Source organism: Nothobranchius furzeri, chromosome 14, assembly GCF_043380555.1.
Source record: "Nothobranchius furzeri strain GRZ-AD chromosome 14, NfurGRZ-RIMD1, whole genome shotgun sequence".
NCBI lineage: Eukaryota > Metazoa > Chordata > Actinopteri > Cyprinodontiformes > Nothobranchiidae > Nothobranchius > Nothobranchius furzeri.
In genome coordinates, this window is record NC_091754.1 from 19,400,958 (window position 1) to 19,427,428 (window position 26,471).

The window sequence follows — 26,471 nt, forward strand, 5'->3', positions numbered from 1 at the left end:
GTTGCTGTTCTTTAAAGTGCATTGGTGGCATGCCTTTGTGTGTAAGGTGCTATATAAATTAAAGTTGAGTTGAGTTGAGCTGCTGCTCCTCCAGCAGCAGCTGTCTTGAACATGAGAGGTGGTTCTATTCTAATTTCCCCTTTTGTGACATCACAAATTTGGACTTTTTAAAATCACTTGTTTCGGGCACATAATTCCTAAACTAATCACTGACAAAAAAATGGATTGATGGGTTTATTCATGATTGGAGTTTTTATAGACACAGAAACCCACATGACTGCACATGCAAAAGATACATTTAGCAAAATATGTCCCCTAATGGGCCATTCCCATCTGTACTGGGTCGGCCCGGGCCGGGTAGCCCCAGTTGGCCCCAGCCTGGCCCGGTTGATTCCACACATGCTTGCCTTAAGCCCATGTGGGCTGATTCTACCCACCAATCAGAGGCTTGCTCTAATGGAAGGTGTGAATTTGCTGTCAGCAGTGGGTGTGTTGGCCCTGGTCGGCCTGAAGCAGACCCCCTCGAGAATAGGGCTGAGAATGAGCCTTGGTTGGCCCGGAAAAATACCAGGACACCCAGATATGTAAACAACCTATGCTAACCGGCCCGAGCCGACCCGGTACAGATGGGAATGGCCCATTAGCTATCTTGAATAAAAGCCTGACGTGCACACTTCATTTTGGGGAGACATGCATGAATTTGCCATCAAAAAATAGGCTTACATTTTCTTTTGTTAATATACGTAAATGATCAATAAACGAAACCAAACAAACTCACATGATTTGGAACAAAATTATGCTGATTTTATATGCAGGTCACTTTAATAAATTTCCAGGTTTAATGAAAGCAATGAGGTTTTGTCCCATGGGCAGGACACTGGAATGCTAAGGGGTTAAAAAACCCTGATCCAAAAGTCCAAGGATGATCCTCATGGGGAGGATTTCTACTGTTTAACTGAAACAGAGTTCTATGTAACCAGATTGAATTTCCAAACATCAAGAAGCTTATGCCTCATGTTAACTTTTCTGCATTTACACTGACTTGTCAAGGCGTTTTATAATCCTGTATACACGCTTGATGTAATGCTTCAAAAAATTAAAAGTCAGTGCAAACTCAAAAAGAAGGAAAAACTGTCTTACAAAGAGTTGATCTACTCAAAGCTTAAAATCATGTCACCAGTGAGGCACATCAGGAAAAATACTTGGAACACCTTTATTATTATTATTATTGAGATGTTTGTTTTACAGCTTTTTGTTTCAGGGTTAGAGAAATTCCTCTTTAAGTCAATCAGGATATTCCATAAAAATACAGGAAATCTTTGCAGAAATCTTCCAGAAATGCTGTATTAAACACAAAATCCTCTCGTCTACAACAGATCATTAAACATTCAGTAAAACAGACAATCCCAACAGATAGCGTCAGTATATGAACTGTGTTATGAGTTCAGAAAAATTGGGTTTTTGCTAAATAATCCCCTCCGCCTCTCTAGAAATAGCTGCAAGATCTTGAGGAGACGTCATTAAACAGTGATGTGTGCAGCTTTAGCTTCTTTTTGTGGGACAAAGAAAAAAACACATTGCATCACTTTGCTGTGAAATGAATCTCTAACCAAATCAAACAACTGACACAATACTTGACATAATGCATCCTTTTATTTTAATAATTCCCATTCATCTAGATGTAGTTCATTAATGGTTGAATTATTGTTTTCACTTGTCCAGGAGAGTTTGCACATCATTTTCTGGCCAGCTTCTTTTCATTCTCCCTCACCTCCCTCTGGTCTCCTGAAATCTGATATGTGTGTTTCTCCCCACATTCTTCCTCTCCCCTCCTCCCATGTGCATGCCAGAGTTCTCAGCTCAGCCCTCTGTCAGACATTGGGTTTCTGCAGACCTACAGCGAATTGTTTATTCTGCTGGACGCAGAGAAAACGCGGATTGACCCTTCATTGGCCCAAGATTTACTGCTGAGCCAGGCTCCAGTGTGATTCAGAATATATCAGCCAGCTTCCCGAGGCACCACAAATGACAATGGGCTTGTCTGCCAGGGGAACACAACGTTATTTCATCAGATAGTGTAGTGATTCAGTGACACAGTGACCTATAGTGAACATGGGGCATAAAAATCCATATACTGTGAAAATACTGAAGGAGAAATCCCCAGAGATTATTGCAAATTTTACGAAGCCTCTCTGTACTATTAATGCTTCTCCTGCAAACATAAAAGAAATAAAATGGAACATTCATTTCCCAACATAAAAGGCTCTCTTTGCATCATGAACTTGCATAAACTGTATTACTGAACAACCACAGTGCACTCCTACTTTAGTATTGCAGCTTCACGATACAGGACACAGACATTGTAGATAGAATGGCAGGGTAATACACCTTCCAGGCTGTGTACATAATGTTAATTAAAGATGCAATATGTAAAAAATGGTATAGTAAATAATCATAAAACATGTAGGGAGAAAGGTTACAATGAAACAAATGTTCTTCTCAGGTGGTTGAGGGGTTTTCAGGGGTTCTTCTTTAAAAATGGCTAAAGAAGAATATAGGCTCTGTGTATAATCCGTGAGCTCACGGGGATCCAGAGTGAGCTAACGCTACTGCGTCAGAACTCGACAACCACCGCTAAAATGCAGCAGTGTTTTGCAAAGATTCTAAGTAATAGGAGTGACCTAGAAGTTATTTCTTGTACCTCTAAGAAGCCACAACATATTTTTGCTTTACTGCAATATCAGGTAAAGACGGCTAGAGGCTAAGGTTGAGCTAACAATGCTAACAGTGAAGTATAAGCAAATAGTTGGCCCTAAAAATATTTCAAGTTACTTTTTAAATTACCAACAACTTGATAGGGAAATGTATTTATCTATTTGTCAGCTTACTTGTCTTCACTGGTCATCTTGAATCTTTTGGCGCTGAGCCATAGCTAGCAACAGCTTTCAAACCCACAGAACGGTAGTGTGAAAGTCACTCGTTTTTATTCAGAAAACGGGCTGCAGTAACCAAATTGGACTACAGGATGTCATTCTTACTTTTTTCTTACATTATGCACCTTTAGTTAAAGCTAAACAAGAGATGCCTTGTGATGAAGTAAAAGTACTTCATTATTGTACTTAAGTATAATTTTTCTGTATCTGTACTCCAGTAATTTTCTCAAGGCCTACTTTTTGCTTTTACTTAACTACATTTTCTAAAAAGTTTAAAAAGTAAAAGCACTTTCATTTTCGTTTTGTGTGACCCACACCATAAACCCATGGTCCAATGGAGACAGGCAGTGCACTCCTTCTTCCCCGCTGGACTGCAGTTCCAAAGGTAATAGTACTTTAATTTGCCCCCGTCCCCAGTCTGACAGCACACTTCTACATACAAAACACATATTTAAATATCAGTTGAATACTTAGACTTTTTTACTTTTAAGTAGAAGTTCAAAATGCATAGTTGAATACTTTTACTTAAGTCCATTTCTTTTGTATGCTTCCACGTTTGCTTCTTTTTATACCCCTTTATCTGTACCTTTAAAAAGCAGTAAAAAGTACTTCTTCTACCTCTAGGTAAAACCCATTTCCATTTATCTCAACTTTATCTAGTCTCACTTTGGACTTCTGGACAAAAATTTCAATCTTTTTTTATATTTTAAACTCACATAACAGAATTTATTCCCCCAGGAAATGAGAACAAAAGGTGACTTGTGAACTAAACACAAAGAGAAAATAGTAATTGAGGTGAATGACTGTGTGGTCATTGAAATGACTTATGCAGTTCTTTCGGTGTTCAGCTCAGAAACATCACGACTTATCACTTTACCACAGCCTCAGTGACAATTTTCTCTACTAGAACCACAAGACCAGGGTTGTGTCAAAATGCCACAAGTTCAAAGCAACCTTGAGAAAAAATATATATGGGAAACCCTTAAGATGTCCCGGTGTTAAGAATTGTGGCGGTCTGGGCCTGTAAGTCATTCTCAGCAGGAGCAGAGGTTGAAGTAGGAATGTCAGCATGGGGTCGGAGATGAAATGCTCTTGGAAATGATTCCAGGAAGGGAATGATCACGGACAGGCCACATCGAAGTCTGCTCTAGCTCCGACTCATGACGGAGAAGACGTGCTCACTCATTTATTCTGAACATTGTTAATGATATTTGTTATGATCTGAGACTGAAAACAAAACATTCATGTGAACGACATTTAAACAAAACAAAAAAAAAGCAAAAAGTCTCTTTCCTCCAAAAAAGGGAACATGAACTTTAGAAATTCCAAAAATAGAAAATTGAGAACTTTTGTGAGAAAATATGAAGTAGACTGACAGAAACCTATTGGTACAATACAAAAAGCTACAGTAATAGTATTTCGTGTTACAGTGAACATTTACTTAACCTCAAAAAGTCACTCTTAGCTGCCATCTACTGGCCAACACACAGAAGGATCAGGGTAATTCAGCTTGAACTAATCTGTGGTGGCATCATTTAACTGTGGCGCACAAAACGTTTGTTATTTCTGCAGAAATATTCAGACCTGATAATAAAACATTTGTATCTGCTGAATTGTACGATTGCACATCATTTTCTGATAACAATTTGGGTTCTCCAAACAATTCTATTTAGCTGAGTTAGGCATAAATCACCAAGAGGGCTGCAAGCTATTGCAAATAAAGTACAGTGATGCAGAAACATTCTGCAAAGTTTTCAGACTGCACACGATTTGCACCATAACTCATTCAAACAAAAATAAAGCTCCAAATTTCCTTTTATTTACATTATATTATTTTTTATTATTTAATCACATGTTATTTTGTTCTATTAAATCAAAATCATGTACTGATGGTGTACTGTGTGTGCTGCAGTGTTTACTTTATTTGTCCAACCCAAAGGTAACCAAAAGTAGGTCAAAGATGCAGCATGTTGACATATTTGTTGTGCAGGCCCAACAAGTCTCATGTCTAAAGAACGTTTATACATCAAGGAAATCAACAATCATTTAAAGCACTTAAAAAAGTTATGTGGTTATAATTAACAATTCTACTGACCAAAGTTGAAGGTTAACAAATTATAGCAATAAAAAATATGAAAAATATTGATGGGAGCTATATGTGTTGGCAAATGCATGAAAAAGTTGCTTTGTTCTTTGAGTGCTACATACAGGTGCTGGCCAGTAAATTAGAATATCATCAAAAGGTTGAAAATATTTCAGTAATTCCATTCAAAACATGAAACTTGTACATTATATTCATGCAATGCACACAGACCAGTGTATTTCCAATGTTCATTACATTTAAATGTGATATTCATAAGTGACAACTAATGAAAACTCCAAATTTGGTATCTCAAAAAATTAGAATATTCTGAAAAGGCTGAATATAGAAGACACCTGCTGCCACTCTAATCAGCTGATTTACTCAAAACACCTGCAAAGGCCTTTAAAAGGTCCCTCAGTCTTGTTTTGAAGGCACCACAATCATGGGGAAGACTTCTGACTTAACAGCTGTCCAAAAGACAATCATTGACACCTTGCACAAGGAGGGCAAGACACAAAAGGTGATTGCTAAAGAAGCTGGCTGTTCGCAGAGCTCTGTGTCCAAGCACATTAACAGACAGGCGAAGGGACGGAAAAAATGTGGTAGAAAAAAGTGTACAAGCTCTAGGGATAACCGCACCCTGCAGAGAATTGTGACGACAAACCCATTCAAAAATGTGGGGGAGATCCACAAAGAGTGGACTGCAGCTGGAGTCAGCGCTTCAAGAACCACCACGAGGAGACTCATGAAAGACATGGGATTCAGGTGTCGCATTCCGTGTGTCAAGCCACTCTTGAACAAGAAACAGCGCAAGAAGCGTCTCGCCTGGGCCAAGGACAAAAAGGACTGGACTGATGCTGAGTGGTCCAAAGTTATGTTTTCTGATGAAAGCAAGTTCTGCATTTCCTTTGGAAATCAAGGACCCAGAGTCTGGAGGAAGAGCGGAGAAGCACAGAATCCACGTTGCATGAGGTCCAGTGTAAAGTTTCCACCGTCAGTGATGGTGTGGGGTGCCATGTCATCTGCCGGTGTTGGCCCACTCTGTTTCCTGAGGTCCAGGGTCAATGCAGCCGTCTACCAGGAAGTTTTAGAGCACTTCATGCTTCCTGCTGCTGACCAACTTTATGGGGATGCAGACTTCACCTTTCAACAGGACTTGGCACCTGCACACAGTGCCAAAACCACCAGCACCTGGTTCAAGGACCATGGTATCCCTGTCCTTGATTGGCCAGCAAACTCGCCTGACCTTAACCCCATAGAAAATCTATGGGGTATTGTGAAGCGGAGGATGCAATACGCTAGACCCAACAATGCAGAGGAGCTGAAGACGACTATCAGAGCAACCTGGGCTCTCATAACACCTGAGCAGTGCCACAGACTGATCGAGTCCATGCCACGCCGCATTACTGCAGTTATTGAGGCAAAAGGAGCCCCGACTAAGTATTGAGTGCTATACATGCACATTCTTTTCATGTTCATTCTTTTCAGTTGGCCAACATTAGAGAAACAAACATTTTTTCATTGGCCTTTAGAATATTCTAATTTTCTGAGATACCAGATTTGATGTTTTCATTGGTTGTCACCTATAAATATCAAAATTAAACGTAATAAACATCGGAAATACATTGGTCTGTGTGCATTGCATGAATATAATGTACAAGTTTCACGTTTTGAATGGAATTACTGAAATATTTTCAACCTTTTGATGATATTCTAATTTACTGGCCAGCACCTGTATTATTTTACCTGTTTTCAGGGCTGCGTTTGCAAGGCCTCAGACTTTGCTGTCTGTGGCTGAATGGGCTGCAAATTTGCATATAAACTATTAAAATAATGTAAATTAGCAGATGCATACTTGTTTTGCATCATTTTATGTGTAAGGCACACAGGTTCTTATTGTTTCCTGAATTTAATAGCAACAGCACTGCAACAAATGATTTGCAAGGTTTATTCAAATCAGTCGCAAATCTTTAGGCAAAGCCTGCACAGGTAGGCGTGAAGTATTAATTAAAAAAAAGGAAAGTAACAAAGCATAAAACTCAAGTTTTGGAGACAATTTTCACATGCACAACAGTCGGTTTGTAGACGCGTAGGCTGGAAGAACCCTCAGTTCAGTTAACCACCCTGCACTCCTCCAAGCTCGCCGCTGATTGGTCAGGCTCGGGTAAAGGCGGAAGTCCACAGAGCAGGGGGATTCCCCGAGGGAAGTTCCCAACTCAAACTGGGCTATGTAAAACACACATTACCATATCCTCTGTAGCGCTTCGTAACTTTCTATCAGAAGATTAGGCGACGATGCGGCCGTGGTGTCACAACAAGACATTAATTAGACTTTAAGGAGTAGCTGGAACGAAGGTAAGAAGGGACGCGCTCGCGCCGGCTGAGCGGATCCGCGGAGAGTCTCTTTCCTTTTTCTTCTGGTTCTTTTTTGATTTGACCGGCTGAAAGCATCAGAAGGAGAAGGCATTACAGATAGTTACAGTTCAAATAATACGGAACTATGAAACACTCCAAAAAAGTCAAACTCAAAGGTTTCTTGGAAGGTTTCTGCGTATTTATTAGCTTACGGTAACTGATCCAGGAGCAGCTGGTAGCTACTGGTTAAGCTGACACTTCTAATGGAGAATAATTGATGGAGAGATCCTGGTAAGACTTCCATTAGCTTCTTTACTATCACTCATCAGTTTCAGCTGTAAACACGGTCCTCCATTTGTTTTGCTCTAATATTTAAATTAAAAAAGCAGTGAATCTATTAGCATAAATTATTTGCATCACTTTTTAGTGGTTTAGCTGCTCATCTGCATTTATGTCCTCAAAACTGAAGAAGAAAATCAATATCTGACATTTAGATCCAACTTTTGTTTCATCTAGACTTAATATTCATGAAGAAAAACGTATTTTCATGATTGCTCAATTCAGCCTGATACAGTTTTCCTCATTGCATCAGTCCATTACTTCAACAAGAATTTAGCAACATTTGTACAAAATATAAGTCTCTTTTCATAATTTAAAATGAAACAAAAAAATATAAGTATTAAGCAGATAGTAAATGCAAATCATGCCTAAAAGTTGTTTGAATTGTGATTTATTTTTTTGCAGAAGCGGCTGTAATAGTTTAAAATTTCACTTACAGGGCTCATGTCTGCCGTGTCAGTGATGACCGCGGAGCACAAGGCATGGAAAGGAACATTGGAGACCAGCTCAACAAAGCTTTCGAAGCTTATCGCAAGGTCTCCATCGAAAAGGACAATGCTAAAAAGGAGCTGCAGAAAATGGTAACTGCGGGTTAAATTGTTGCAAGCAGATTTGGTTCTTTATGTTTCCAATAGAAATTTGTGTAAATCATCTAAAGCTGTGTTTATTGATGGGTAACTGAGCATAAATTGTGTGTTTACAGACTGAATATTATGAGCGATACACTCAGGAGCTCCAGAAGCAGATAGAAGACCAGCAGAGGTTGATTTCTGAACTTGAAGCTAAGTTGTCTGCAGCGAGTCAAACATCAGGTTTGAACAAACACGCTCTTACTCTGCACGCATCCTGGGATTTTGACCACATTTCAAACACTTGTATTTTGTTTTACTCTCTTAATTTCCTACATTTTGATTCCTAGAAGAAATAAAATGTGAGCCTTGCAACCATCTCCTCGAAGGGCCCGGCACTTACAGGACACCACAGACCCCGGTGTGTTCTCGCGTAAGAGTCACAGCTCTTTCCACCTCATCGTTGAAATTAAGGACATGCATCCAGTAGCTTGCAGCTTCCTCTCACATTTGTAGAAGTTGGCAGAGCTTCTGCTTTAGTTTGGTGCTGCTATATAAAAGGACTTACAGGAACAAATCAGACCTGCACCCATCTAGAAGTGTAGAATATTAATACATGATTCAAACTGGTACTTTTTAGCATTTCCCTTAATGGTCTTGATTAGTTCTTAGTAATGTTTTCTTCCATATGTGCAGCACTTATTATAGTCATAATATTATTGTCTTGATTATTTCAGCAACAGTAAGACAATGTCTTAATTTTTCTGCTGACTTCAGCATTTTTACATAAGACTGTGGCCTGCAGTGCGTCCCCTTTTACTTCACCAGATGGTGCTAGAGGATAACATCACTGCTCAGTGCAGCTTCAGCTTTTCAAGGAATTTTTTGTGTCTCAACCAACCAGGAAGCATTTTCACTTGTGATGCATGAAATAAAAGTGTGCACGTCTCGGCAGCATGCTCTTGGATAATTGTTGTTAATGACAACTAAAAATTTAATGTGTCTTTTTCAGAAGATGGGCACCGTTGCTCCTAATTTGCCCGTCAGCAGCAGCGGCGTTGACTAGTACGTGTCTCTCCTTGACTGTTTCTTTTATTATCTCTTCAAATCCACAAATCCTGATTTTACAATTTAAAATGTGACCCCCCCCTTACATTTTGTTTTATTTATTTGCCAGTCAGGACATGCAGGGGGCTTTTGAAGCAATTCAAGGTCGATTTCGACAGATCCAGTCTCTAACCAGAAGACAAAAAGATCACCTGAAAAGATTTCATAGAGGATGCGATGCGTCAAACGGTAATAGTGACCTTCGTATTGCACAACCTTGACAAAATTTCCTTAAATGTGCAGAAAAGCTTTATTAAGTTGCATAAATATGTGTTCGTTTTTAAATTATATCTGTTCTGAGAACATCAGTGGCTGATCTCTGGGGGGAAAAAAGATTTAAAAGCATATTTAACCAGGTTAATATTTTCTTTACATAGTGGATGTTTTAATAACTCAAAACTACAATACCTTTTTAAAAATTATTTTTCAAGTTTTTGTATCTTCTAAAATGTGAATTAAAAGGATCTGTTTCATGTAAAACAAACAAGAACACGTTAACAACTTGCACAACAGGAAAAGGAAAAAAAAAATCTATATTTTTTGTGTGAATCTCTTTACAGTTCTTTTAGACCTAAAGGCTGCAGACATCTTTTTTCCCTCGGTGTTGAATCAGTTTAAACCGTGTCCTTTTGAAACTTTAATTAGTACATGTGCATATCATGCATGTAAATTTTGACAGCCCTATGAAAGTATCAGTAGCAGGTTGTGCGCTAACTGGAGTTGATAAGTGCAACATTTGACTGCTGATAGTTAAATTCGCTGCTTTGTTATGTTATTGCTTGCGTTCTGTTGACCCTCCGTCCACTAACGAAACCAAAAACGGTGACAATTTGAAATGCGTGATAACAAAACAGTGACACAACACATCTGCTGGCTGCTGCCGTTCCAGGAAGTGAGAAACACAGTGGGTTTTTGGTCACACCAAAACAAGAAATCAGAGGAATAAAACGTAATTCACTGAAACTTTTATCGCCACACAACCTCGTGGAGAGCTGCTTTGTTGTCGGACATGATGAGAACATCTAATCTCTGCTGACAAAGTGGGAATATGTGCGAATGCTTGTTTAGCAAAAAAAAAAAAAAATGAAATGTACGCAAAGGGCTGACAGCGGTTTGAATCAATGCTTTTGTCTTCTTCATTCTCGTGATGCATCCTCTGCTCTAGGGCCTTTTTTTATTGTCTTTGCAGCAAAATTCCATTAATTCCGTAAGAAACGGCACCTTTAAAGTCCTGGTTCGGTTTTTCTGAAGTGAGTTTTCTGTAGAAAAATTACGATTAATAATTATCTTACCTGCTGTTGAAAGTATTTTGAGTCACCTCAGTTTGGAAAATTTATATCTGACCAACTATCAAGTAATCTGAGTGATAAAACCAAGAATTTTTTTCTCTGCTTCAAAAAAACCTCTTAATTAGAAAATGTCACAGTGGTTCATACTCAAGCTATGTAATAAAAGACCAGATCTCTGTCAAGTTAGCGTTACACGGTCATTTATGCAAAGTGCTATAGTTATTTGATTCTAATTTAACACTTCCAGATATTGTTGCAGGATTACCAATTTGTGTTTGTATAAACCACTATAGGACATTTGAGATTCTATACGTTTCAAAGCAGCAGGAATCCACTAGCCTACAAATCTAGACAAGCTTTAGCAGAAGAAAAATATTTTGCCCTGCAGGTTGGTCTAGCCTCAGCAGGTCTACCATTGGCTGGGCTAAGTTTAGGCAGAGCCAATCACAGCGCTCTGTGTTTGTAGAGATGTTGGGCCGTTTTAGCATCATTACGGCAGAGCTGCAACAACAATGACAGCGGCTATAGAACGGCGCTCGTGTGAAATGGCTTGGGCATCAATTGTGGACGATTAAGACTTTGGCTTGTCTTTGAGACATGAGCAGATAGAGGTACTTCTTCAGTGGAGGATGGTGGACTGCCCCATTGACTGATTTCCATCGTTGTGAATATGTCATGTTGTTTGTTGTTCTGACTGGTCCTAGCGTTGTCTAATCGCGAGCAGAGACAGTTTAAAAGACAACCATAGATTCTGCCTCATGACTGACCTCTGCCTATATGACCAGACTATAATTACATATAAAGAATGGCTTGCCAGGCAAGGAGTATCAAAGCAGCAGGAATCCACTGATCTGAACTATATTTGGTATTAATCAAAGTATATAAAATAGACTTGAAGTCAGTGATTTGATCACATTACTTTGGCTTTTTTTAAACCCAGCATTCTGAGTTCAACCAAAACAAAAAAAGAGTCAATTCACTTGAACCAAACATTCTTAGTTAATTGTAAGGGTAGATCATTATATAGGTCGGCTGATAAATTTATTATTTATTTATTTGTTCCAAGTCATGGTAAATGGTAAATGGCCTGTATTTGATATAGCGCCTTCTAGAGTCTTGGAACCCCTCAAGGTGCTTTACGACTCAATCAATCATTCACCCATTCACACACATTCACACACTGGTGGGGGTGAGCTACGATGTAGCCACAGCTGCCCTGGGGCTCACTGACGGAGGCGAGGCTGCCGAGCGCTGTCCCTCCGACCACCACCAGCAGGCAAGTTGGGTTAAGTGTCTTGCCCAAGACACGACGACAGCGACAGACTGAGCGGGGCTCGAACCTGCAACCTTCCAATTACGGGGCGAGCACTTAACTCCTGTGCCACCGTCGCCCCACAAAATAACAAGAGAATAACAAAAAATACAACTAACAAAACAAAACATGAATATAACATCTTTCTTGACAAAAGAACAGGAGTAGGATGAAGAAATAAAATCTTATAATCCTCCCACCCTTTTCTGTTTCTAAATGACTACCGACTAGACTGACCGACCGATGCCTGTAAACTATAAAGCTGCACAGACCAAACTCAGTCTTCTATTACACACCAATACTCTTCTCAGCATTGCCATTAATTCATTTTCATCACATCTATGTGAACACAGATGTTAACAATTTTCAAAATCATTTTGGTACAAATTGAGTACTTTCCGTTTATAATAATATTTAAATAGAAAAATATTTGAACAACATTTTAAGTCCCTTACTAAGGAATTCCATTGTCTCACACTGAAACGCATAATTTCTTCAAAGTACTACCTGCAAAAGGTTGTTAAGAATTATAATTTCTTCTGCTTGTTTCATCATTTAATGTAAAAAGTCCATATGGCAACAAACGGCATTTTTGCTTTGTAGACAACTAATAAAGTTTGTAAGGAAACCACATCTTTCTGTTTCAATAATCCTGACCTCAAAAACAGTCTTAATGTATGTTCCCTTGGAACAGCTACATTAACAATTTTTACAGCCCTTTTTCTGTAAAATACAGTGGGGCAAAAAAGTATTTAGTCAGCCACCGATTGTGCAAGTTCTCTCACTTAAAATGATGACAGAGGTCAGTAATTTGCATCATAGGTACACTTCAACTGTGAGAGACAGAATGTGAAAAAAAATCTATGAATTCACATGGCAGGATTTTTAAAGAATTTATTTGTAAATCAGAGTGGAAAATAAGTATTTGGTCAATAACAAAAATTCAACTCAATACTTTGTAACATAACCTTTGTTGGCAATAACAGAGGTCAAACGATTACTATAGGTCTTTACCAGGTTTGCACACAGTAGCTGGTACTTTGGCCCATTCCTCCATGCAGATCTTCTCGAGAGCAGGGATGTTTTGGGGCTGTCGCCGAGCAACACGGACTTTCAACTCCCTCCACAGATTTTCTATGGGGTTGAGGTCTGGAGACCGGCTAGGCCACTCCAGGACTTTCAAATGCTTCTTACGGAGCCATTCCTTTGTTGTCCGGGCGGTGTGTTTGGGATCATTGTCGTGTTGGAAGACCCAGCCACGTTTCATCTTCAAAGCTCTCACTGATGGAAGGAGGTTTTGGCTCAGAATCTCACGATACATGGCCCCATTCGTTCTGTCCTTAACACGGATCAGTCGTCCTGTCCCCTTAGCAGAAAAACAGCCCCAAAGCATGATGTTCCCACCCCTATGCTTCACAGTAGGTATGGTGTTCTTGGGATGCAACTCAGTATTCTTCTTCCTCAAAACACGACGAGTTGAGTTTATACCAAAAAGTTCTACTTTGGTTTCATCTGACCACATGACATTCTCCCAATCCTCTGCTGTATCATCCATGTGCTCTCTGGCAAACTTCAGACGGGTCTGGACATGCACTGGCTTCAGCAGCGGAACACGTCTGGCACTGCAGGATTTGAGTCCCTGCCGTTGTAGTGTGTTACTGATGGTGACCTTTGTTACTGTGGTCCCAGCTGTCTGCAGGTCATTCACCAGGTCCCCCCTTGTGGTTCTGGGATTCTTGCTCACCGTTCTCATGATCATTTTGACCCCACGGGATGAGATCTTGCGTGGAGCCCCAGATCAACTGATGTTATTGGTCAACATTTAGCATGAAAATAAGGTGGAAAAATGCCTTGATATCAGCCATGAAAATCGGCCCAAAAAACAGCTGCACATATTAGCCATCGGCTGACCATGTCTCTTACACATCGCCATCAGTATCAGCAATAGAAAACCCAACATGGGTTGACCTCTAGTTAAATGTCAAAGTCTCATCTCTAGTGCTGATTCTTTACATCTTTGCATGCTATTTATACCATATAAAATATAAAATCAGAAGCCTGTTGGGTATTTGATGAATGCATTTGCAGGGGAAACCACTACACCTACAGTGTGGACCAGTGAGAACCAGTATCAAAATGCATGGGGGTGCAATTATAAGCACTGTCGCCTCTTAGCAAGAAGGTCACCTTTTCAGATCTGTACAGCGGCCGTTCCACTTGGAGCTGGCGTGTACTCCTAATGCACGAGTGGGTTTTTACTGGTGTCCTCCCACAGGCCAAAACATGCATGTTAGGGTTCATTTGTAAGTCTTTTAGATAATTGTAGCAAAATGCAATCAAATAAACATTTTTTAAGGTTAATGGTATATGTAACCTGTCAAGATGTGTCTCAAGTGTAACTGTCCTTTAACCAGTATAAAATGAGAAACAGCAAAAACTATGGAACATCACATTTTTCCTTCCTTATCCAGATCAGCGGTTCTCCATGCCCATCCAGTGTACGGACCGAACCGCAGAGGTAGAAAGGCCCTTTCCCTCAGCTTTAAGGGCAGCTGCGGACATCCCTCACCTGCCTGCATCTCTGGCATCCCGTGGTGCCGCTCACGAGGACAGGGACTTGGTAGACTCTCTCACCAAACTCAGTGTGAAATTCCCACCCCCTGCGGACAGTGAATACGATTTTCTGAACAGTGCTCCAGAGAGGAATCCTAATCTGGCCATGCCCATGAAGCTGCAGCCTCCCAGCAGCACCTCTCCGGCGCTGACGAAGGAGAAGCCCATGGAACTGCCTTTGCTTTTTGTCTATCCCACGTCTCCCTCCCACTCGACACCCTCTTCACCCTCCCAAGAGAGTGTGCGGGGACCCCAGCAGGTGAGAAACCCAGGAGAAGGTCTGAGAAAAGTAGTAGCAAATTATCAGTTTCTGATTGGTCTTTGCTAATGGAGGAATAAAACAGTGTGAAGTCCAAAAATATCTCCTTGGCTAAACTTGAAACATATTACCATGTAATGTGTGTGTATTCCTTTTTCTTTTTTTTTATTTGAGCACGGACGCTCTGGTTATATTTGGCGTCTTTGCCTGAAAGTGGGAGCCAGATGGAAGCACGTTGGAACAAGTATGAGGGGCCTATGTAGGATTTTATTGCTGATGTGTTTTAATAAATAATGGTGAATGACGAGATGGGAAAAAGTTTGTGCCGTTTAATTACAGTTTGGTTAGTTTGGATGAACCCAAAAATAGGAAGATAATTAAACACTTGAGAATAGATTTTCCTTTCTGCTGCTGTTTGTTCTCACTATAGAATGGATGACTTTGAAAGCAACAGATCCTTAAACCTCAGGGCCAAGTTTGTGGAGCATACTTGAGTGTAAAAATGGTTTCAAGAATAAATAACAGCTTACATCTCCGATTGTTTTTGAAATTGCAGTCTCTCTGGAGTCCTGGGTTGTGCGAGGCGGGCGACATCGGGACAGATCAGGAGCCTCAGAGCGGCAGTCCGAATAAATGTGCTTTCTGCAACGCCGTGGTTCCTCAGAACCGGATGAACAGCCACCTATTCTTGCACTGCTCTCCTAGGAACGAAACCAATGATTGACGGCGGCAGCAGAGACTCATGGACCAAGGTCCCAACTACTTTTTAAACATTTTACTGTGTTCATCATGATCCACTTCCTGCCTGCCTTGAAGTCCAAGAAGCGCTGTACAGGAACTGAACTTACACTTCTATAAGACTTGAATCCATCTATTTAATACTTAATATTGAAATGGTACACTTTTTTTATTTTGCTCACATTGATTTTCTACTATCAGACTGAGATTTTATGGTGATGCATATAAATATATATTTGAGAAAATAAACCAGTATTTACTCCTGTAGCAGTTTTTTAATATGAATATGAAAATTTTCAGCCATGCAATAATGTGCATTTATTTAAAATATAAGCAAACATCTAGGTGATCTAGTAATGGAGTTCCATGATCCGTTTAAATTATATTCTGGGTTAAAAGGACTAAAAAAAGCTAGAAAATCAGCTGATTATAAAAATTAGACTGATCATTAAATCAGCGCTAATGTTCATCGGTACACAGCCTTTCCAGCGGTGACGGTTGTGGTCGGAGGGACCGGTGGCGCCTGTGCTCGGCAGCCTCACCTCTGTCAGTGTGCCCCAGAGCAGCTGTGGCTACATCGTAGCTCATGACCATCAGTGTGTAAATGGATGAATGATACACTGTAGTGTAAAGTGCTTTGGAGTCCTCTGACTCTGAAAGGCGCTACTCAAGTGCGGGTCATTTATCACTATTATAACGAAGTTCAAGTACTTTGTTACTGTATTTACACAACAAACATATAAACGCAACACCTTTGTTTCTGCTCTGATTTTTCATGAGATGGACTTAAAGATCTAAAATTCATTACAGATACACAATATTACCATTTCTCTCAAACATTGTTCACAAATCAATCTAAATGTGTGATAGTGAGCACCTGTGCTTTGCTGAGATAATCCATCCCACCTCACAGGTGTGTCACATCAAGATGCTGATCTGATGTCATGAGTAGTGCACAGGTGTACCTTATACTGCCCACAATAAAAGGCCACCCTGGAATGTGCAGTTTTTTGCTTTATTGGGGGTCTGGGGACTCAGAACCGGTCAGTATCTGATGTGACCACCATTTGCCTCATGCAGTGTAACACATCTTCTTCGCATAGTTTATCAGATTGTCAATTGTGGCCTGTGGAATGTTGGTCTACTCCTCTTCAATGGCTGTGCGAAGTTGTTGGATATTAGTGGGAACTGGTACACGCTGTCGTATACGCCGGTCAAGCACATCCCAAGCATGCTTAACGGGTGACATGTCCAGTGAGTATGCTGGCCATGCAAGGACTGGGACATTTTCAGCTTCCAAGAGTTGTGTACAGATCCTTACAACATGGGGCCGTGCATTATCTTGCTGAAACATCAGGTGATGTTCATGGATGTACGGCACAACAATGGGCCTCAGGATCTCATCACGGTATCTCTGTGCATTCAAAATGCCATCAATAAAATGCACCTGTGTTCTTTGTCCATAACAGATGCCTGCCCATACCATAACCCCACCACCACCATGGGCCACTCAATCCACAACATTGACATCAGCAAAGCGCTCACCCACACGACGCCACACACACTGTCTGCCATCTGTCCTGAACAATGTAAACCGAGATTCATCCGTGAAGAGAACACCTGTCCAATGTGCCAGACGCCATCGAATGTGAGCATTTGCCCACTCAAGTCTGTTACGGCGACGAGCTGGAGTCAGGTCAAGACCCCGATGAGGAAGACGAGCATGCAGTTGAGCTTCCCTGAGACGGTTTCTGGCAGTTTGTGCAGAAATTGTTTGGTTATGCAAACCAATTGTTTCAGCAACTGTCTGAGTGGCTGGTCTCAGACGATCTTGGAGGTGAACCTGCTGGATGTGGAGGTCCTGGGCTGGTGTGGTTACACGTCGTCTGCGGTTGCGAGGCCGGTTGGATGTACTGCCATATTCTCTGAAACACCTTTGGAGATGGCTTATGGTAGAGAAATGAATATTCAATGCATGAGCAACAGATCTGGTTGACATTCCTGCTGTCAGCATGCCAATTGCACACTCCCCCAATGCTTGTGGCATCTGTGGCATTTAGCTGTGAGACAAAACTGCACATTCCAGGGTAGCCTTTTATTGTGGGCAGTATAAGGTACACCTGTGCATTACTCATGATGTCAGATCAGCATCTTGATGTGGCACACCTGTGAGGTGGGATGGATTATCTCAGCAAAGCGTCTTCAGTTGTAGAGGCTAACCATTAGCAACTCCACATCATGGCGGGACTCCTTCAGGCTTGTGTTATTTGTGGAGATGAAACATCAAAATTTCAGAACAAATGGAGTCAGTGGCAGAGTTGTTTAGCTGTTAGCCAATCACACACAAGATGTCCGAATATCAGGAAGTAAGACCCTAAAACCTGCTGTTTTATGATCCCCCCTCTTCTGGCTCAGTTCTACTTACTGAAACAGGAGCGCCAGAGCTTTCCCCCCACAGAGATAGACTCAGAAGGCATTCCTTTATACTAGAGACCACCTGCAAATGTGTTACCCATTTATCTGTACTTTTACTTATGGAAAAAAAAAATCAAGTACTTTCCAGTATGTGAAAACTTGACTATACCTTTCTTTTATATTTTCCAAACAGCAAAAATAATTTTTTTCTGCATCACTTCTTCACACTTTCACAAAGATTGTCGTGATTTTTCACCAATTCAGTGTGAGGATTCTTGAGGAAACCGGACGTGTTTGTTTTTGCAGAGCTTTGCGTGATAGATTACATTGTAAATACCATAATTATATCTTTTCCAATTCAGAAGTAGAGTATTACCATTTATTTTACGATAATCAGACCCCCTCCTCCCTCCGATTGATTGATTAAGCCAACCATAAATAATTCTCACCACTGAGCCTTTCTCTGCACGTTATAAATAGCCCATACGGGTGCAGAAATGTGCTGCTATAATGCTATCAACTATTCCCAACTAATGAGTCATTAGGCTAACATACAAGAGCACTATTTAAACACGACATCCACATACCAGAAAAGAGTGAAATATGTACCAGTTGGTGTGTATACAAAGGTGAATTTTACATATTGATGTTGGCGAAGTGTCAGAGAAAATGCGTGTTTATTTTGGAGTAACACAAACTGCACAATTCTATGTTTTAAATCCTAAAATGAACACAGGGGAGGAGATTTTATTCAGTTTTTATTTTGGCTAATACATATCCCTAATGATCCTGTCTCCTTAATCTGTGAACAGGCGAACATTGTGCAGCCTGCATGCTTCTCTCTCTGGGATCATGAACAGCTGCTTGCTCATAATTATGTTGTCATTCGTTGTTATTTGGAAGATGAAACTCATCCTGATGGCTAATTTTTTTTATTATTGTTTATGTGTTTATTTCTATGTGCTACCTTCACGTCTTTCTACAGCTACATTGCGGGATTATTTAGTTCCTTTTTTTAAAGATATAAGATCCCCTTTTGTTTTTCTCGTTTGGACATTTACCCTAGAGCTAGTAGATTTGAAATATATTTAAGAGCTATAAAAATGAGTAGGGTATGGATTGAGATGGAGAGGTAGCAGGCTGATTACAAGGTGTCAAAATTGCCAGGAGCAAGAAGGTGAAAGCAATCAGGGGTGAGAAGAGTGCAGCATTCGTGAGGGGCAACTAATTATCCATCTCATTTGTGGAGGGAAGCATTTGAGGCAGCTCTAGCCCACTGAATGGTGACAGATTGGTGCGGAGGAGAGGGGAGGTGTTAGAACAATGGAGCCCAGCTCACCATCATTACTGCATGCTAATCAGCAGCGCTTCTGCACCACCAGTCCGTGCTGGAGAGAGTTTGGGGAGACGGGGAAGTCACCGGCTTCAGGGGACTTCATTCATTTCCAAGTAGGGAAGAAAAAAGGGAGGAAAGTGACGTGCAGCATCGCTATTGGCACTATACCACGGCTTATTTGAGCTCATGGGTTATTTTATGCAGACTGATCATCTTTGCAGCCTCTCTTCCTGCAAGATAATTGTACAGTAAGTGTTGAGAGAGTTAACAAGCACTCGGAGGAGTGCAGTTCTCTGCGTAGTGCAAATGATACATGCAGACAGCAATAATAATCCCAAGAAATTATATATAAAATTGTCACGTCTTCTAACAAATGAGCACAAAAGTTTGTATTTTTCAACTGCAAAAAATATTCTAAAGCACCAAAGACAGAAAACTAACAAGGGGTTTTATGAAGTCACAAAAGAATAATAAAGTTTTTCCCCAAAAATTTAGGTGATTATAAAGTGCATTACACTAAAGCTAATTAGCTTTTTTTTTTTTTTGTATTCGCTGCAGAGTTTAGTACAAATTAAACAGGAATTGATTAATTGATAGTGGCATTTAAAGATAAAAAACACAGATTGTTTCAGTTTCACAATAAAACATGTTTAGTATTTTATTTAACGCCTCTCAAGATAAAAAACACGAGGTGCTTCACAAGACCAAAAAAAGTGATACAAAATGACATAAAATTGGGAAAAGTAAAAATTTGTTATCAAAAAAAGTTTCATACAATCTTCTATAGTCTTAGTCATAAATATAAGCTTCCTTTAAAGGTAAAGTTGCTATATTATACATTATATTAAATGATTTAATCCTAAATAAACTATTTATACTCCTAATACTGATTCAGTGCAGCAATGAAGTTTGTTGGCAACAGAAACAATGTTACACACTTTAAGGCAAGTAACATAAAAATAAACACCACCTACAATTATTTCCTTATGGATTGGAGGCATAATGATTTCAGACACATGCAAACATTTCATTTTGAATTTTAAATCTTGAGCCTACTAAGACACATCTTTCAACTTTAGGACCAATTTTAACTTTAAAATTCATCTTTATGATATTTTATCAAAAGAGTTAACAAAACCTGCAAATTTTTCTTTCAAAGAAGATTTTTTATTTCTTTTATTTTCATGTATGTTCGTTTCCTGCCAAAAAACAGCATCAAATAATTAGCATGAATGTAAAAAACAGTCTTAATAAGTGTAAAAGTTTATAAAAACAAGCATACCTTCTTTTTTCTTGGCCTGCCTGTAATTAGGTTCTAATTGCTGCAGACTACAGACAGAACTCCACAATGTCATTATGTTCAACAATTACTCTTAAATATTTAACAAATGTTTATGAGGCTGTGCCCCTGCCAAGAACAAGTGGAGGAAAGAAAAGGGATTGTTAATCAAACAGACGGAAAACAGAGAGCTAGCGGGTGGATGGAGGTCACATGGCTGGAATGGCCTCTTCACATCGATGCCGTTTAGACAATTAACGACTCAGAAGAGAAGCATATTCAGCTGTCTGTGCACTGGTCACCGTTGGCATGAGTGAATGCCAACTCTCGCAGTGTTGGGAGCATGGAGTATCACCTCACAGTTGTCTTGCCATGCGTTGGGCTCCTATTGCTTTGTGAGTGAGTGTGTGTGTGTGTGCAGAAGTGCCGTAGCCTGACTTTGTGTTCGATTAAATGTGTTGAAGCCATCGCCACCTTTGTAAAGTCTCAGAACGGCCCCTTTTTTCCCTCCATTGTGTTTGTCTGAGAGCCCTGATTTTTGGAGCGGAGATTTGGCAGTCACAGCAAGTGATGACAGAGGCAGTGGTGAGATCGCACCCAGAACCCCAAAGGAGGCTCACATTTCAGGCAGATGAGAGGTCCGTTCAATACATAAAAGCACTGATCATTGGGGTTTGATGATGCGTTGCTCAGAAAAATCACACATCTCTATCAGACAAGTCAGATTTTTTTCTTTTCCACAATGTTTGTTGGATATTTAAGGTCATTGGGCTTCCATTTCAGCTAAAAGACCAGCTTGAACATCCTCTTTTAAAAATGTTCTCCGTTAATTCACTATAGGTTGTTTTTCTTCTTGACAAATGTGGGGTGGGACTGAACGTGGGGATGTTTGCGGAATTGCATCTTGCAATTCGAGGGTTAAGGCAGCATGAAAGAATCCATTCTCGGTTTAATGACCTAGGCTTGCTGGGCGAGGACGACAGGGGAACGTGCTCTTGACTTGTACTGAATTTGCCAATTAACACCTCCAGTAACAGGCTGCCTCTGAACATCACCAGTGAGGAGAAAGGAGGAGCAACTTCCATGCTTTGTTTTTCAGCCTTTGATCCTGTAATGATTAGGTCTTATTCCTTCATATATAGAACATTATTATTATGCCTTACACATTTTTGCTGGAGTGGATTTTCTTTGTATGAATTTTTTGGACCAAGTCGGTGACAAACCCCTATCACGAGCTGTGTAGTCACTCTCAGACTGGCGATCGAGTTGGAAGCATGTGATTTTTTCCACATGCTGCTCGAGTCCTCGTGTAGTTATTGGGCTTTCTATTTTTCGCGCAGAGCCATATGGCCAAGTGCCTCTTCAATTAGACACGTGGCTGGTTTCTAAGATACACCGTGCTTGATTAACTTTGTCCTTTTTTTTATTGTTACACATGAAAATAAAAAAACAACAGCTCAGTCTGAGATGGATTTATCAGAGAAAGATTTCTTTTATTCTCCCCCCGCCATCATATAAAATCGCCATTCTAGCCACCCCTTTGGTTTCACACATGCTTATCAGACTCCCAAACAACACCTAGCACAGGTGTGAATATCAAAATCCCCAGTGAAAATCACAGTGGGTACTCTCGTGTTGTCTTCGGAGTCCTCTTACGTGCAGCAGTGGCTTTGCATCGGGGCCGAGATGCTGCTGGCTAACAGCAACTGCAGAAACACCTTTGGCTAAGTGTAAGGTGGACCTCCTTACACCAAATGCTCTTAATGACTTTAAAAAAAAAGCCACCCGGATCTAATTGAAAGAAAAGGAGCCTTAGAGTACAGTATTGCCCAGTACAATCACACCATGACACAGTAGTTTCACAATTCATTAGCAGGTACTTTCACAATATATAATAATTGAAAGATGGCTGCATAATTGATAGCAGTTCACACCGTGGGGAAAGAGCGCTGATCCATCTAATGATAGTAATAAAGTGTTGTGGGCTGAAGACGATACTACTAAAGGTGTGAGCTGTGTACATTTGCGATGACAAAGGCCTCGTCCTAACACTTTGTCAGACATAACAGATACAAACACTGCAAAGACGTTGCTCACGTTCGAGTCAGCAGAACCCAAGAGGTTCACGATGTTCCTCTGATGGCTGCGCCCATGCTGACCACCCTTGTGTGTTGGAGAACCTTATTAGAGATGCTCCACACAAATCAATTCATTTATTCAGTGTTAAGAAACCATCTGGCTGGACGGGAGCTGAAAGTCATCCTGGCAGGCCAGTTTCCTGACTGACACCTCATGGAATTAGTGGGAGGACGGCTTAATTTACCGTCTCCGCTCATCTCAGACCACACAGTTTACCGTCTCGGTACACTCAAAGATCAGATGTGAACCAGGCGCCTCGGTTAAACCTTAGCTCTTTGTTGCACACGTTCAGGTTGTTTATTAGTCCTAGGTAGTGAGATGCAACACTCATTGTGTTCTCTTTGTGGAAGCTGTGAAAATGGCACGCCATATGTAATACACTTGCTTGCTGCTGGTCTTGCCAATTCCCCCAAGATTGAGAATTCCTGTGCCAATGCTCACACTCTCTCTTTGTCCTTGTGATTTAATTGAGCTCATTGGATTGGTTTGTTGTTTTTTTCCTTCTTGATGCTGTGTCTGATGTTTAGTTGTTGATTTAATGGCACTAGCAGTCTGGTTAGAGTAACCATTTGAACCAGAGCATACGCATTCAGCTGTACCTCTGAGCTACTGATGAAACTGAATTTCAAAGACATAAAATAATAATAAAACCCAGTAAAAAAAAAAAAGGTTATCTAAAGAAAATCAAAGGCAGACATAAACCAATGTCGTTTTCTTTCCCCCCTCTCTCCTAATTCTGCACAAAACAAATTGGCTGCATATTTTGTTCACACCTTGTGCATCTTGGGGATAGCGAGCGCTATTCTCCGCCGTCATACCTGTGACAACAACCTGCAAAGTGCTCCCAGTGCCCTAATCTGCAAGGTAGGGACCTGCTGCCGCTGCATGTAGATGTTGTTTTCTTACTTCGTAGATGCATGTCCCTGTGGTTTTTACATTTGCACACCCACCAGAGTCACACAAGGTAAAAGAGATTATGTGAATGCCTCACAAGCTACCAGTTTTTTCCCCCTTCCTTTTAAAAACATGTTTGCATCCAGTTGAAAGCAATAAAAGCAAACCGATGGTGATTGATTTAGAAATGGCAGTCAGACCATGATTTTAGCTTCAACAGATGGCCAGTGGATTGGTTTAAATGAGTAACACCATTGCCTGCTTTAAGAGTTGGCTCAAGTAGTAGAGTAGTGTAGTACTGTCATATCATATCTCCTTGTGTCAATGATGATGTCACCAGGATAGATGCTTCTCAAGTGGGATCAGACCTACTCAGTGATGTCGGTAGAGACCCGCTCTGGGAGATCCCTGTCTGGCTGCATTATTCAACATTACTCCTTACCTCTCCCAGGGAAGAAGGGACTCCTGAATATTTGAGAGACAGATTTGATTTTTTATTTACGTGTTTAGATGGGAGAAAGAGGGGGGAAAAAATAGAAATAGTGCCAGCCGGTGGAGCCTGGATGGTCACCAAGGCAACTTGCCGAGTTTTGCTACTGTACGGGACTTCTTGGCTGTATCACTGGGGGCCGGTTTGGAAAAGTGTGCTACTTCGAGCGCCTTTTGACTGCGACTATGTGTTGACAAATCATTGATCATTTTGGTTTCACAACTATGTGTACCAGTTAGTTAAGTGTTGGACGGTCACTTAGACATTTTTCTGTTTTCTAGTTAGAGCAAATCTTACTCTGATCACACCTGCATTCACAGGACTCCGATTTAAGCTCAAACGATCAGAGTAGAGCGATTTTCTAAATGTACTCGCTCAGCTGAGGAGAGGCTGGACAGTTGATGTTAAACAACAATAAAGCAGATGTTTATTTTCAAGAGGACGCTCACTGAGAAACCGTGTAATACTTTTACTTTTTGAATAAGATCAATTGCACGCTGAATGTGAAAATAGTCTCCAACCCCTATTTCCTGCATTAGCCGCCGAAAGAGAACAGACGGTGAAATGATCGGGTCAGAAAAAGCCACAGATCTATGTGCACTGCAAATTTGTTTTCATGGACTCACCCATCTTGACTTGAGAATATGGAAAGCTGTTGTTAATTTAGCGTCCAAGAGGGAACAGAGTGCGTGTCAGCTAATAACAGCTAACCGTTAGCATTAGCAGCTCGACAACATGGCAGAACACATTCATACTTGTGGTATGAGATAAAACATCAATGTTGCATTTTCTACCAAAGAAAGAAGAGCAAATAGAGGCAGCGGAAGGGCACGTTGCTGTTAGCCAGTCAAAGGTGAGACGCTTACGTATCTACTTCCCGAAACAGGAGCACCAGAGCTAAGGCCTTCATTTATACTCAAGACCACATCAGATTTATTTAAATAATGGGTGTGACTCTTTTAAACAATTAAAAATGTTGGCAGGATGATATAGTTTATTATTATCCCATGATAAAATAAATAAACTTGCAACAACACTAAAGATATTAATCCATAAAACAACCGTATTATCTACAACCACAATTTGCAACTTGGCAGCATTTATCAGTACAAACAATGAGCATTTTAAGACTTTTATTATCTTTGATTCCTCTTTATTTGTTTAATTCAAAGTGTTAAAATATATATATATACTGTATATATACTGTATATATATATATATATATATATATATATATATACACAAAAAAAAACATACATAAACATGAACGTCAAACAATTTGAATGAAAAGGGGCAGAAGGAAGAAATATCTTATATTATCTGCCGCTATTTACAAACCAAACTTTTTAATAATGCTTCCATACAATTCACAATAAACAACAAAACAAAACGAAACTCAGATTCATTTTCTATTCTTGTAACTTACAGACCTAATCAGACACCAACTAAATTTAGGTTATTGTAGTTCTGTAATACACTTGATTTGATACATTTTTAAATATATTTAGTGACTTTAATTCTTTTATGTCTTTGCTAAGGTTGTTCCATATTCTCACGCCATTTACATAGATAGTCATTTCCTTCATTCTAAATTTCTGGTTCTAAATTTCGGTTTTTAAAATACTTCAGTTCCTTTTAAGAAATAATTACTGACTCTTTTTTCAAACATTTTCTGAATGTTGGTGGGTAACGTATTGGTTTTAGCTTTATACATTGTTTGCTATATTTTCATATTCACTAGATCATAAAATTTCAGTAGTTTATATTTGATGAATAACGGATTGGATGGATCTCGATAGTGATTGTTATTAATGATTCTCAATGCTCTTTTCTGTAGAATAAACAGTGGTTTATTCATTGTGCACAACAACCGTGTGGTCATTGCGTGTTATTGTGGTTAAACCATTGCTCACCATACTGTTAAAACTGCTATAGCGAATCTACAGAACAAGCAAAGTTTTGAATGAAAATACTCACGGAGCACACACCCCTCACCTCAGGTGTCTTGCCTGAGGCCCTGTCCACACGTAGCCGGGGATCTGCCAAAACGTAGATATTTTTCTACGTTTTGGCCTGTCACACGAAAACGGAGTTTTTTCACACGGAAACGGATCTTTTTAAAAACTCCGGCCAAAGTGAAGATCTGCTTTTTCTCCGTTTTGGGTGTCTGCGTGTGGACAGACAAAACCAGAGTTTTAAGGTCCGCAACGTCACTTTCCGCGACAATAAAATGCTGACATCACGTGTGCGACCTGTGTTTACACTAGCCGACAGCATGGATGCCATCAGAGCTGCGCTCACTTTATCAATTGTCCAAGCGC

The 26,471-nt window shown here is 40.2% G+C and overlaps 1 protein-coding gene across 9 annotated transcripts; it reads left to right on the forward strand.

Moving 5' to 3' along the window:
- Window positions 1–6,795: 6,795 nt before the first annotated feature.
- On the forward strand, window positions 6,796–25,264 carry tank (TRAF family member-associated NFKB activator). Of its 9 annotated transcripts, none has more exons than XM_015966581.3 (8): window positions 6,796–7,371; window positions 8,150–8,291; window positions 8,414–8,522; window positions 8,630–8,712; window positions 9,292–9,344; window positions 9,457–9,575; window positions 14,459–14,859; window positions 15,416–15,864. In XM_015966581.3, exons 2-8 carry the CDS (start codon window positions 8,193–8,195, stop codon window positions 15,581–15,583), a joined length of 1,032 nt encoding a protein of 343 aa, XP_015822067.1. In that variant the 5' UTR covers window positions 6,796–7,371; window positions 8,150–8,192; the 3' UTR covers window positions 15,584–15,864. The 9 variants fall into 9 exon arrangements, with proteins under 9 accessions (XP_015822067.1, XP_070400533.1, XP_070400532.1 ...); XM_070544432.1 differs by having other exon boundaries at window positions 8,630–8,700; XM_054746985.2 differs by lacking the exon at window positions 6,796–7,371 and adding an exon at window positions 7,381–7,662 and having other exon boundaries at window positions 8,633–8,700; window positions 9,295–9,344.
- The last annotated feature ends 1,207 nt before the right edge of the window (window positions 25,265–26,471 follow it).

Bases quoted from the DNA above. Each gene is read 5' to 3' on its own strand.
- tank (XM_054746980.2), top strand. The intron at 8,523-8,629 runs GTTTGAACAAAC...TTTGATTCCTAG, and splicing joins TGCAGCGAGTCAAACATCAG to AAGAAATAAAATGTGAGCCT. The intron at 14,860-15,415 runs GTGAGAAACCCA...TTGAAATTGCAG, and splicing joins GTGTGCGGGGACCCCAGCAG to TCTCTCTGGAGTCCTGGGTT.